We start from the raw sequence: 14,012 nt of genomic DNA on the forward strand, positions 1-14,012 counted from the left end.
CAAACACTAACATGCGCTAACATGAATGCAGAGGCTGAAACAAGCTGTGATGAGGATGATGATCTTTTTTATAAATTAACCTGACATGTATCTATTTGGATTTGTGTCTGATGGTATTAATTTTAATGGTATGAGGGAAGTTCAACACTCGTAAAGGCTGTATTCTACTCCTGTAGCATCAAATGTGTGACCCACCACAGCAGCACTTACTCAGATGGCATACAAGTCCTCTGTGGTAACCATCAAAGACTCTAAAAGGTGCATAAACGGAGAAAAAAAACTGTAATTTTGTGGCTTGTACAAAGCCGAATTGGTTGCTGCATATAACACAGCGTCAGTCTGCCTGCATGATGACCATTCTTGGTCGTTGTGGCGGATGATGCAGCAGCCTTTGTCGTCCACCGTGGGCCTCCTCATTAACCGCTTCCATGGATTTTGTTTTGTTGTTAAACCATCTGGGGTTCCTTGCAGCATTAGCAAACGAACACCTACCGCGATTGTTTACCAGTCACATGCAGGAAATACGGAGGATGCTGTGTTTCACAGGTAAAACTGACTCTCGCCCATCCACTGCTGGAGATTGACACTTACCAAAAGCGATGGATGGGTGGATAAAGGGAGGGATGGACGGACGGAAGTCCATTGAACGGTGCTGCGAAGAAGGTGCAAAAAAAAACTTAAGTGGTTGGAAAAACTCAGCCTCTCCTCCTGTTTCAAGATCCTGAACATTAAAGTCTGGATCTCAGCTCTGTCTTTGCTCTCCAAACCATTTGTTGCAGAAGTCTGTCTTCCCATATGCCGACCTGCTGGCCCTGGCACTGCTGTCGTTGTAGAGCAGGAAATAGCCACGAGCAGTGCAGGAATAAAAGAGTCTCCACTTTCCTATGACCTGGTTTTTGAGGGCTGAGCTCTGCAGGCTTCTCCGACAGACACTGTGGAAAATGGCCTCCAGACAATCAAGTGCTTTTCATTTCATCTCCTCAGTTGCTGAACGCAGGCCGACTGTTAACTGGGCGAAGCGAGAGCTACCTCAGTGTTCCTCACAGTATCACAGGGGGGGAAATAAAAGGACGGAGAATGAAAAGCTACTTTCCTTTAGGTCAGGTGAACAGGCAGGAGTGAGGGGACCTGCCTGATCTGTGGCAAAACCAGCAGAGTGTGAACTAATGCGGACAGACTGAGTGTGATTGGAGAGATCTTGAAGTGATGATGGCAGCTGATAGATCCGGGCTGACAGGAGCTTGTCCTTAGATAGAAGGAGAAAAAGTGTCTGCTTTCTCTGCTGGAACAGAAGTCTAACATACTCAAAAGAAACTATTTTATATCTGGGGGAATCATCTTACAATGTAGACTGAATGTTAATGAAGATAGAGCCAGGAGGCTGTTAACTTAGCATAACATTAAAAAAAAAACTAGAAGTCTGCCCAGCAGCCGTAGAAAGCTCATTACATTTGGTTTGTTTAATCTGTGCACAAATTCATGCTAAAAAAAAAAGAAACAACTTCTGGCAATACAAAAGTACCACAAACATAATTCCTGCTTTCTATTCTTGAGTTTCGCAAACTGATTTGTTCTTGCTAACTTTCAGTGCCTTGCAAATATATTCACACGCTTTCGAACTTCTCCTCATTTTGGCACGTTACAGTCACAAATTTAACTTTGCTTCATTGGGATTTCAGGAAGTAGCCCACTGCAGTGGAGTAGGAAAGTGATGTGTAGCTTTCACAAGCACCATTTTGAAAATACTCAGGAACACACAGATCTGTCCTTTACGGAAGAGGTGCAAGTAGAGAGCCAGTGGTGAAAAAAAAAACAACTGGAAGAAGTTATGTTTGCCGTTTTCCACAAGCCATGTAAGAGACGCTCCAAAGACAATAAGGACCTTCTTGGCCTGCGTCCAGTCCACAACTCTAAATGTGGAGCACATCACCCTGAACACACCGTCCCCAGGATGAAACATAGTGATGGCAGCATCATGCCTTGAGAATGCTTTCCTGAGGGACTGAACAACTGGTCAGTGACCCTAAACATAATTATTATTATTGTAATAACAATAACTTCAATAGGCATTTATTGCATTTTTACTACACTTTAAAAAATTTTACTCTCAGAGTGCCACAAAATAATAACAGCTAGAAAATCGAGCAAGAACTAAAATTAGCCAAATGAAAAATACATTTAAGAGTTGTAAAATCTTTTAAAGAGGAAGGTCTTCAGGCCTTTATTAAAGCTCCCTGTCGTCTGTGATACTCTCAGATGTTCGGGAAGGGTGGTCCACAGACATGGTGCAGCAGAGCAGAAGGCCCTCTCGCCCACGCTGCAAAGTTTTGTTCAGGGGGTAATAGGAGCGCGGTGTTACCGCGCTGATGTCTGAGCAGTACTTTAAGGTGGTACGGAGCATACAAAAGTAATAATTAAATGGATTATATCAACATTTAGAGTAGCACTAGACTGGCCTAATCAAAGTCCAAACCGAAACCTAATTGAGAATATTTGAGCAGATTTGAAGGCTGTTGTTCGCAAATACTCGCCATCCAGTCTGATGGAGATTGAGCTGTTTTTCCAAGAATGGGAAGAAAATCTTAGTGAAATTCATTCTGCAGCAGGTGTAATTGCTTAAAAAGACAATGTAAAGACTCAGAGGAGGCTAAATGTACGAACGTAATTGAATGTAGATTGCAATTCATTTACTGTTTTCCTACTTCCTCCTAGGGGCCATATCATGGTTTTCAGTTCTTCCTTCTGACATTTAAATCCCTTGTGGTCTTCATAAGGTGGAACTGAAATGCTTTAGTCTGAATTCCTCAATAATTTACCCCTACATTCCCCCCATTCTCCCCCTGTTCTGGGGTGCATCTGAGAACAACTCGTGTTGTTGCTGTCTCTTTAAATCTAAGGAAGCCCCTCCAGACCCCGCCCCTCTCCAGGCGGCAGAGTGTTCCACTCCACCCCAAACAGCCATTTTTGTAGTATGCTGGGGCGTGGTGTAATGAACAACGGACCATTTTCACTTATCTTTCAGCACTTATCCTACCAAGCTTCAGCATCCTTCAGCTTGGACTGCAAAAGCTTCCAAAATATAGAAATGGCAGATTCACAAAATTGGTAAGCCGGACCTCCATGACCTTGTTTAGCAGTTCCACAGCAAATAATCTGACATAAATGGTCAAAAAACATAATAGAAACCTGAACGGCTTGACAAATATGACCCAAACAGAATATAAAGGCATCGGCATTTTTTAAATTTTTACAAAATATTCCTAAATTTCAAAGTGTTCCCTAGAATCTCACTTCAGTGTAGAAGGCATGGAGTTTAGTTTCTACCTATTCAAGTATTTTAGATATCTAGCAAACAATACATGACACACAATAATGATGCAGTTCATATTTCATTTTAAAGCATGGAGATAGCCCTTCAGTTTAGCTCTGTATTGGAAGCTTGGGTTTACACAAGCCGAGACATTGTTAGACATAAACTAGTCCATCTTTAGAATCAGTTGCTCTCTCTACTGTACAGAAATCTATTAGTTTAAGCACTACATGGGAGGAAATATGCTTTTCAGCATTGCTTATCTCCTGAGACACTAAAATATGAGTCCCTGGTTAACAAAGAGGAAGTCCTGAACAAAGTTGGAAAGTTTACACTCAGAGCTTTACTCAGCTGTTGCCAGCTCAGACTGTCCCCAGTTGCGTGGACTCATGTTGGCAGCAGCTGTCACGTTTTTCCCAAACTCTGGGTTCAAAGGTCAGCTGTTGGCCCCCACAGGCTGGCTCCCATTTGGTCGTCTAACGTCAGATACCAGAAGCCTCGCTGTCACCGACGACTGTGTGTTGGATTGTTTTCACAGCGTTTTCCACTGGATCAGCTAGAAGCTGTTTTTTTTTTTTTATTGCTCTCTTCCGTAGCAGAGACGATTTTTCTTCCTTTCATTAGGAAACATCCAAAAAAAATTCCCAGAAGACAATATCCACCAACTTGATGGCTGTTCACTCAACCAAACGATGTTCCCACAGGGTCAGGCCCCACACTCGCTCTCTCTCTCTGTCGCCTCCGTGTTCACATGGCCTCGTTGCACATGCATGTGAACAGGTCATCCCTTCTTTCCCGCTAACCAAACAGGAGTTCTTCTGTGTCATCGCACATATCCACAACAGTGGCATTTCCTGTCGTGTGTGCTGAGCTCAGCGCTCCACAGGAGCCCAGCAGCTGTAATCCAATAATAACATGCCAATGTGCTCTCACATCGTTTTGGATCACGCTTCTTTTTTATCCCGATGACATCTTGACGATGCATTTTGTCTTTGGGGCGAGGCAATTCCAAACATGTTCTGGGCTGCACTCTGAAGATCCATTTGTTCTTAACTGTGTTCCTTGAGCTTGACCATTTGTAGATTTTCTTTTGCAGAAAATGGTGGTGGACACTTTTTGTTGTTCTTTCAAGAAGCGCTTATGCAATTACAAAGGGCTGAAAATCGGTACCAAATAATACAAATCCTGCAAAGCTGCCAGTACGAGTACTTCCTGTTGATCTTAATGGGTTTTTTTTTACAGCTGGATATAAAAAATAATTCTGACTTCTGTTTAATAGTAAAATTGTCCAAACCAATGGCACAATCACTGGGTTGGACCAGCGCCATAGTGGCTCTTGGTTGGACTAAAAGAAACTGCCATGTTTGACTGTCACTGACTATGACTGATGGCTAAAAAAGCTGCCAATTACCAATTACATTACCCACTTTGAATATTTAGTGATTTGGAGATTTCCCTCCTGCCACAAGTCCCCTGCTGAGGTAAAGAAATGTGTTGGAAAAATAAAAACAGTCAGTTTGAAATCCCAAGATGTTTGGCTTACTGATATAAAGGGACAACGAAAATGCACCAAATAACCATATTTAATACGCGGTGAGTCAAAAAATCTTTGCTCTTTTCTTTATAAAGTAAAGAAAATATATTTGGCAATAGAACTGGTCCAATAAAGGTTTGCGATTGTTTTATAAATGGCTTATCAAGCTTTTAACAGTCTAGTATACTGAAGAGAAAATCTGCATGACTTTTTTTTTGTAGAATAACTTTTGCCAGGTAAGGGATAGTAATTGTGATGGACACACCGGGGGAACCAATATGATCTTCAATATTGGTTCCAATTTCCATTCAGGAATTATCAGTAACAGGAAAATACTCAACATGTAATTATATAATTACATGTTAATAATAATTAGCACACTTTAATCCTGAAATTCTTATATTTGAGTCCAAAGAGAGAAAGCCACTGGTGTTATTACACAGCTCTGCAGTAAAACAGGATTTCACTCACATTTCAAAACAAGGACAACTTGGTCACATTCAAATTTACTGTTTATAGCAACTTATGTTAGCGTTTAGCATTGTTTAGCTAACTTTATCTGGGAGATTTCCAAAGGACAGCTGTCGTTTCTTAAAGCAGCATGTCCTCTGCTGATGAAATACATATTTTTTTCGGGAGGATGGACCAGAGCAACATTGTTGTAACACATTCAGCGTTCTCTTTTTTTGAGTAATCCTCCTGTTGTGGCAGACTGAAAGAGCCGACATCCCTCAGTAGAAAACGTTTTCTCAATTGCTTGCTTCTTACACGCCTATTCTTCCTCTGACTATTTTTAAACACCTCACTGATACTGAAAGTAGCTCAGTCTTCTGAAGTCAGTAAGATCCTCCACAGCACCTGCGTTTCCATTGCAAATGTCCGCAAAACTTTGTTGATATAATAATGTTGAAAAACACAATTGCACAACTGCATTAAATAAGAAATGCAATTGAAATCAGACGTGTATAAGTTTGTTCTTGCCATAACTCCTTAATAAACATGCCATGATGTGCCAAGGCAATCATCCTAATACTACTTCCTGTTGTCTTCTTTTTCTTTTTCACTCGTAGTAACATCTGGTTGTTGATCGCGTGACTCCTGTGATGCGAAATAAAGTCTTTTCATTGCATTTTTGCAAAGTGCACTAATTTAGATACAGACAAAAAAAATTATTATTTTCGGAATTACAATTTGCGCAACTTGATGGTCAATGGAAACGCAGCTACCGATGCTGATGGGACAAATTAATCAAACTATATTTTCTCTTTTAAAAAGCATCCTGTGGTTAGATTGTTAGACTGTTTGGTTGATGTTGGTACAGTTTTTGAAAACCGTACATGTTTTATACTATAGTCCCGACATGATGCTGAAAAAAACAATTGCAAGGCATTGCCTACAAAACATTTCTTCCTCGTATTATCTGTTATGGTGTAGCACTCTACACAGTAAGAAAAGCCAATGGACTTTAGAGACTATGGATGTTTCATGACTTCTATTTCAGTCCAAACTCCTGACCCTGTTCCCCTGTTTTTATAACATTAATGTGTTTGTCCTCCACAGGGTCAACTTTCACAAGCCTTAAACGGTCTGTCAGACAGAGCCACCGAGGCAAAGGAGTTCCTGGTTCAGCTAAGAAACATGGTGCAGCACATCCAGGTACTCACGCATTCACCCAAACAAAAAGATAATTATGTGTTTTTAATTTTTTTATTTTAACCTCCTACAATCTACATAGAATACACAGATTCAACTGGAACTAGTTCCGGATGTTTTGTTACCAAACTCATATCCCCTTCTGTCAGTCAACTGAATATAGACTTATGTACTTTCATAAGGGAGAAAAGCAAAAGACATTTTGTCGTATTATTGATTGAAATTTTGTAGTTTTTGTCTTGAAATGTTCTTTTTGTCGTGTCTTTACATAGAGAAGATTTTTTTTCTCCCATTAAATTAAGTTCCATCGTTAAAGCCTCTTCTTAGGATTACCTGCATGTAGTCATGATCGATATGTGCAGTGTCAAATCTTTAAGTCACTTCATGCAACTTGATAATATAAAGAAAAGTAAAACATTTAAAACTGGCAACAGAGGCTATACAAACAGAAACAATTTCCCGGCTGGATTTCTGCTGATGCTGATGACGGTACGGTAGACGTGTGTTGGATTTAGAAGCCCACGTGAAGACAAAGCCGAATGAATCTGTGGTCAGCCTAATAGAGAGATTAGAGGAGTAAGGTGGGATTAAAGGCCCCCATTGATAATCATCCCACAACCAGACGTAGATACATGAGGGTGTGTATTTACAGAGTGGTGCAGTGGAGGAGCGAAAATTACAGATTTGTGAAAATGGACGGTAAAATGTTTCAGTGTAGGAAAAAATGGTATCCTAATGAACACTGTTTCCTTAATAAGAATATTAATATCTATATTGTATTTTGTCTTTAAGAAATTCCATGAACCAGTAGGAGTTTTTAAGGGTTCTAATATACTGAGAATCTTTAAATTGATTAACTTTGACTTTAAATTTAATACATTTTTAAATAATAAATTTTCTAAAGGCACAATTTCAAACTTGGAATTTAGAATATTGGAGATTGTGCCTGGACAAAAATTTTCAAATCAATAGATTAATCAGACATTGTTTATAGAGCTCTTTCCATACCATCAAATGTAACACAAAGTAGAGCTGGATGATTATTCAATAACAATTATATATTGATCGATAGACATGTGGTGCGATAAAAAAGGCTCAATAAAAAGTTCAATAGAAGAACAGTTTTTCCTCCTTTTGCATTCTAGCCTATCATGCAGGTTAATACTACAGTCATTACATCCTCCCAGCCAATCACAAACGCAGACCCAGGAACCATCTGTCTACAAGCTCCGCCCCTTTCAACGAGTTCAACGAGCATACGTTTTGTTTCATTTTTCAAAAACTAGTTTTGGTAAAAGTTGGTTGATTTAAAGGGTTGTGTTTGTGTTGTTTGTGTTTGTATCTAAAAATAGAGCACAAAGCAGCAGCATAAGATGACCAGGGAGCACTTAAATATATGTTTCGGTTTTTTTGATAATAATCAATTTTGCTCAATAAGATTTCTATTTTATCAATATGCTTTGTTCTATATCGTCCAGCCCTGACACAAAGTGCCTCTACAAACAACCATCAACAATCACAACAAAGCTGCTTAAATAAAAGGCTAAATATTAGACAGCAAGAATAGCCCGCAATAAAAAGTGTAGAACTAAACTGCATTTGTAAATAAGGAAACACCAGAGGCAGACGTGAGCAACGTAACAATAGCAAAACTCTGAAGCCCACGCACCTTGAGACTCTTCATAAACATTATACACTTGATCCACGAAATGGAGACATTGACTTTTTCATTACGTCTCCAGAAGGAGAACGGAGAGAGACTCTGGGGAAAATGGAATAGTTATTCGAAGACTTGTAACAATTTCCCGTTGCGAATTTGAAGCATATCTGCCATTTCTGTCAGCAGGGTGTGTACCTTGCTCCTGGGTTGTTGTTCATGTGTGTGTATGTGTGTTATTTCTCTTTATTTTTGGGATTCAGACCAGTAATGCAATGTAAATCACATTGCTTAGTTTATTGCATGTGCGCCCTAGCCCGTACCTGTTTGTTCCTGTTTAAAAAACAAAAAATAAAGTAATTAAAAAAACAGCAAAACTCTGGAATAGTAAAAACTCCCAAACCCTTCAACCACAAGACGGAGAAATAGAGATAAAGGAAACAACAATGTTTCGTGTATTATGGAATCTACATAGTGCTAAAAACAAGATAAAGCGTAAATAATAATAAAGGTATTCAGATCCTAGTAAAAAGGACATAGAACAAACCAAAAATACTCGTACTTAGTATTTGATGGGGAAAATCCTAGGAGAAAAAATGTATAAGAAATGAAAATGAATAAAACTGCAGCATTTTGAGTAAAAGCCAGGATAAGCAAGTTTTTGTCTTGCTCCTAAAAACATCACCGCTCCCAGCAGCCCTCATGTCTTCAGGAAACCTCTAACAAAACTGGTGTAGTTTGGGAAAACATGTATTAGCAGGGTATTTACCGGGACAGTCAGATTTCATGCAGGTACGTTTGAGTGTTGATCTCTGCTGTTCCTCAGTTGCAGACAGGATGCTGCTTACCCCAGGAGCACCGAGGCCCCTAAATGCAAGACCACCGTAGTTACTGTAGAAAATGTCTGTTTGCTATATAAAGTGAAGTCGGTCGTCATTTTTGGTTGGTTTATGCCTGAGCCTAACGTGTGAATTCACAGCCTCGGGGTGTGTGTTGTTGTTTTTTTTTCACCTCTCAGGAAAACGGCGTGGAGTTTGAGGCCTGTTTGGTGGCGCAGTGCGACGCCCTCATCGACGCCTTGAACCGACGCAAGGCCCAGCTCCTGTCCCAAGTGAACAAGGAGCACGAACACAAGCTTAAGGTGCGTAATAGCGAACCAAATCCTTTCTGTGAACCACGTCAGAGGCACCTAGTATCTGTGTTAAAAGCGATAGTTTACGTCTCTCCCTTTTAAAATGTGATGTTTTGGAGGCGTGACACCCACGGTGCTTTCAAAAAAAAAAAAAAAAACGAGACAAGATGGAGGCTGTAAAAGCGACTGATGCACGAGCTCCCTCTCTGAGAATTAAGTTTCAAATTGGAATGAAAAACACAAACTGCTGCCTCTCTAGCGTCTGAGAAAATCGGATTGAGCTGCCATAAACTGAATCTATTACTTGCCCAGAGGGGAGCAAATCTATCATTGTTTGCTGCAAGCTTAATGGCTTAAGAAAATCTTTTTTAGAAGATCCTTTTTTTTTTAAGGGTAAGTTTTGTCCATTAAATATATATATATGTGTGTATTCTTTGTCATTTATTGGTGATTGTATGAATTAGACGACGATTCATGAAACACAGACGCGGTTCTGTTCACTTCTTTATTGCTCCGTTTTCCTTTAGAGCGTCCACAGCAAACTGAACATGAGATACGAGTGAGAGGAGAAAAAGGAGAGACACTTTTTGTTTTGTACAGCATCCAATTTCATGCTTGGACGCCGTGCAGAATCAGGGTTTTACACGTGTAGGTGGGCTGAACCACACAGCCAGCTCCTGGTAACATGCGAGCGGATTTACGCCCAGCACCGACGAGCACACGTTTCACATTTTTCCACCTTCTATGGTTCTTGTTTTTCTTTTTCTTTTTTTTTTGTTGTTGTGTGTTTGTAGCACTTCAGGGTTATGTACCATTATTAAAGCAGATCATTTTTACTGAGGATAGTGCAGCACGCTCAAAAATAGCTTATTTTTTTCCCCCATTGTAGATCTAACAAGCCGAGAGCGAGGACCTTCTGAAAAAACGGCGTTTAATACCTTGCAAAAGTCTCCACACCCTTTGAACCTTCCCATTTTGTCATGTTCCTAACACGTACTCGGATGGACTTTATTAGGATTTTATGTGATAGACCAACACATTAGTTGGTATTCAACTCCCCTGATTCAATATTTTATTGACACATTTAGTCGATATTACGGCTGACCTTTGAAAGCATGTTTCTAGCAGCTTTGCCCACCTAAAGACTGACTTTGTTGCCCTTTCTTCCTTGTAAAACAGCTCAAGATTTTGTAGATTCTCAGTGGGAATTAGTTCTGGACTTTGGGACAGCTATTAAAATTTTTGAATGTGCTTTGATCTAAACCACTGGCTGTATGTTCATGGCTGTTGTCCTGCTGGACAAGTCTTTAGCAGCCTCTAACCAGTGCTTTTTTAAAGTTTTATTCTGCGTTTAGCACCATCATTCTTTGCCTCCACTCTGCCCAGCTTCACTGTTGACAGTCGAGATCACATAGAACTGGTTTTTACTCAGGCTTTTTTTCATGGTTTTCTCCCAGGCCTAGTGGCTGCTTAACAAATATCATTGAAAAAAACATAGTTTACATTTTTTAACATACAAAAAAACAATACTGATCTTTACTGTGATTGGATAGTGTTGATTGGAAGATGTCTGCTAGTTCAAGAACAGAAAGTCATACAAAACACCAAAAAGGTGCCACTTTACAATAAGGCTCCCCTTTCAGATAGCTAATGGATAGTTTATAGATGTGTTATGAATTAATCTGTAAACACTTTACAGCTCTTTATAAAGTGTTTGTGCTTACAAGGCAGGATCTTAGCCTGAAATGTTTAATAAAAGCAGCTCTGGATGAAATGTATATACAGCTAAACAGATTAGGCTCACTATTTGGAAAGAACCCAGTCAGTCTTGTCTCTTGCAAACCCTTTTTAATGGATAATAAACACTTACAAATTATAGTTATAGCATGTTTACAGATTAATTAATACCATTTATATACACCTTTATATAGCCATTTATGAGGGGAGCCTTATTGTAACGTGGTTTATCACATGACCATGCACATTTGGAAAAAAAACATGTCGTCCTGGTGGATGGATTTTTGCAGATTTATTTTGGACTGGCAGAGAACACAACCGTGCCTTCAGCTCCTAACGTGTTTCCATGCACCTGTCAGCTTGGTGCACACGTGCACTGTTAGCCGAATCCTAATGCAGGTGGCACGGCAGGCCTGAAATTGCTGCTGCGTGTGCTGCTTTAATCACAGGAGTTACCCACAGAGCTTCTGATGCAACACCGTGTTGCTCTGTTTCTCAGGATTTTACCTGTACTTTTTCCCTTTAAATGTATAACTCGGTAAGGATGGAGGGATGCATTCAGGGAATCCCTTATAGGAGTTTGCGTGCATGTGCTCAGTAGACGTCTCTATTAATTGAATCGTACTTACAAAGTGGGATCCAGCTTAGCATAAGAAAGTCATAGGAAGACCTGAAATGTGTCTCAGAGGAAACTGCAGCTGATGAGGCGTCTGCGGCGCGGCCTCCCGCTGCTCTCCTGTGTTTCACGGCCACTAACGCCGAAGCCCGGCTGTCACCATGGCGACTTGTTTAGCTTGCTGTTGCGAAACCATGGAGACAAGAGGTAGTCCTTCATCGCATGAGTCAGGTTTTTTTTTATTTTTCTATCCCCCCCACAACATCAGGAAGTCTGACCCTTGCGTTTGTTGCAGGAGACAGCAGAGGTGGAGGCTTGTTTTATGGAGCGTCGTCACATGGAGGGGTTACAAAAGCTCCTCTGCCGAGTCTCGCTCTAACGCCCACGCAGACACGTGTAGCTGCTCTCCAGCCTGGATTTGCCTGGAAATTAAAACGCAAAACTGATCCAGCGCACAAACGTTTCCACGGGTCACATTATACCCACAAACGTCGACGTATTTTATTGGGATTTCTGTGTGATAGGCTAAAGTAGTGCGTATTTGCAAAGGTATCAGAGTACCCTGCAGGGCGTTTCATCGTTTTGTAACAGAAAAGTTATTCAGCCCGTCTCGGTCAGTCATTTGCAGAACCTCTTTTCAATGCATCCGCAGCGCCGCACATCTACTCTTTGCACATTAGCTGAAGCTCAGTCAGCTTGGATGCATCATTTCTGTGAAGATCAGTTTGCAAGTCTTGCTGCAGATTCTCAGTTGCATTTAGGTCTGGGCTTTGACTGAGTTTCTGTCTAATTTGGGAACTACTGCATACAAGGACACATTTGTTGCTGCCGAGCACACTTCCAGTCTGTGCTGACACAGTCTGCCCACATTTGAATGTGACATTATGCATGCTTTCAGTGGTATGTCCGTACTTATACATATATATTTATGTAAATTAAACCCAGAGCAAATGGTGACGCATCCCTTTTGCATATCTCTGGAAAGTTGTGCTGATTTTTATAAAGGGGAGAAAAAGGGGGAAAGGTGAAACTTTAGCTGCTTTTGTGAATCCTAAGCAGAAATTAAGACGATACCGCGAGTAAAACAGTTACGAACAACTGGAGCAAATTGGATTGCTTTGTAAATTTCCCTCCAGCCTTGGAGTAAAGGCTGCAGGATCCAGAGGTGCTGTTCTCACTGGATTTCATCTGGTAGCAGTCCTTTACAAACTGAGCAGAGGACAGACGATAGCTGATCAAAGCAAAGTGACTCAGGGAAGACGTCGGTTTGCTTCCTCGCCTACTCGCTGCAGAGTTTACCAGCAGATGTCTTGACTGCCGGCCACCCAGTTTGGGTGCTTCAATGGGATGAGATATTTGTAAAGGTCTGTTTTCTAAGGACATGCAGTACCTTTCAAAAATATTGATATCTTTTTTTTAATTTCTTTTTAATTCTCCTTTTGAGAGAAAAAAAAGATTTTATGTAATAGAGCAAAACATTTTAACTGATATAAATCGTTTGTGTTCAGCCCACTTTTTCCGCAGGGAGAGAGAAGCTGGTCATCTGTGAAGGGAGTTAAATACAAGAAAACCTGTTAGAGGCTGCAGCGGACTTGAGAATCTCATTGTTGAATAATAATAATGCATTTAGGCTCCGGGTTGGACCAAATTGTTCGGCGGGCCGGAACTGGCCCGCGGGCCGTATGTTTGACACCCCTGGTTTAGATCAAAGCGTATTCGTGTGATAGAAGGGCCTAGTCAAAACCCAGACACAAGTTCAGTTAAGGATCTATAGCGAGGCCTGAAACCAGTGTTCCTCTTGATCTGCAAAGCAGCTAGAGACATGTTCACTCCAAAAGGCTTGCTGCTATAACTGCAACAAAAGGTGGTTCTGCTGATTTCTTCTATTGATCACTTTTCAGGTTCTGTTTGTTACCTAACAAACAGAGCAAAGCACATAACTGTTCCCACTACCTGTTGGTCTGATACAAATCCCAGTGAACTGCATGTAAATGTGTGGTTGTAATATGACAAAATGTGCTATTGAACAGTAGAAATGTAGGCAATGTTTATGTTTTATGTTTCGTAGGCCAGGGATCAATGAGATATAGGGGTCACAATGTGGAACATGAACTACCAACCTTTGAAACTAGTTTCGCCTCCGTTCGTAGAAATAACATTGAGGGAAAAAAATGATCTCAGATGTATAGATAGTGGAAGTACTTGTAGATTTGCCTCTGCTCTTATATGTCAAAGGAGATCTTCCTTCTGCACTTGTCTTGCATCTGGTAATGAAATATAAGTCATAAGTAATAGCAGCCCGCTGACAGCTGAGTCACAGCAGAAATGGAGCTAGTCGCATCCTGTGTCCATCACTCTGAGCAACATGTCATG

The 14,012-nt window shown here is 40.6% G+C and overlaps 1 protein-coding gene across 2 annotated transcripts in view; it reads left to right on the plus strand.

Annotated features, from left to right (window-relative positions):
* trim9 (tripartite motif containing 9) overlaps positions 1-14,012 on the plus strand; it is a 52,306-nt gene that overhangs the window by 14,357 nt on the left and 23,937 nt on the right. For both annotated transcript variants that reach the window (XM_012872209.3, XM_012872210.3), the window contains exons 2-3: positions 6,405-6,500; positions 9,173-9,295. In XM_012872209.3, the coding sequence (XP_012727663.2) occupies positions 6,405-6,500; positions 9,173-9,295 (219 nt within the window). The remainder of the gene's footprint in view (positions 1-6,404; positions 6,501-9,172; positions 9,296-14,012) is intronic.

This window comes from Fundulus heteroclitus, chromosome 19 (genome assembly GCF_011125445.2).
Source record: "Fundulus heteroclitus isolate FHET01 chromosome 19, MU-UCD_Fhet_4.1, whole genome shotgun sequence".
Classification (NCBI taxonomy): domain Eukaryota; kingdom Metazoa; phylum Chordata; class Actinopteri; order Cyprinodontiformes; family Fundulidae; genus Fundulus; species Fundulus heteroclitus.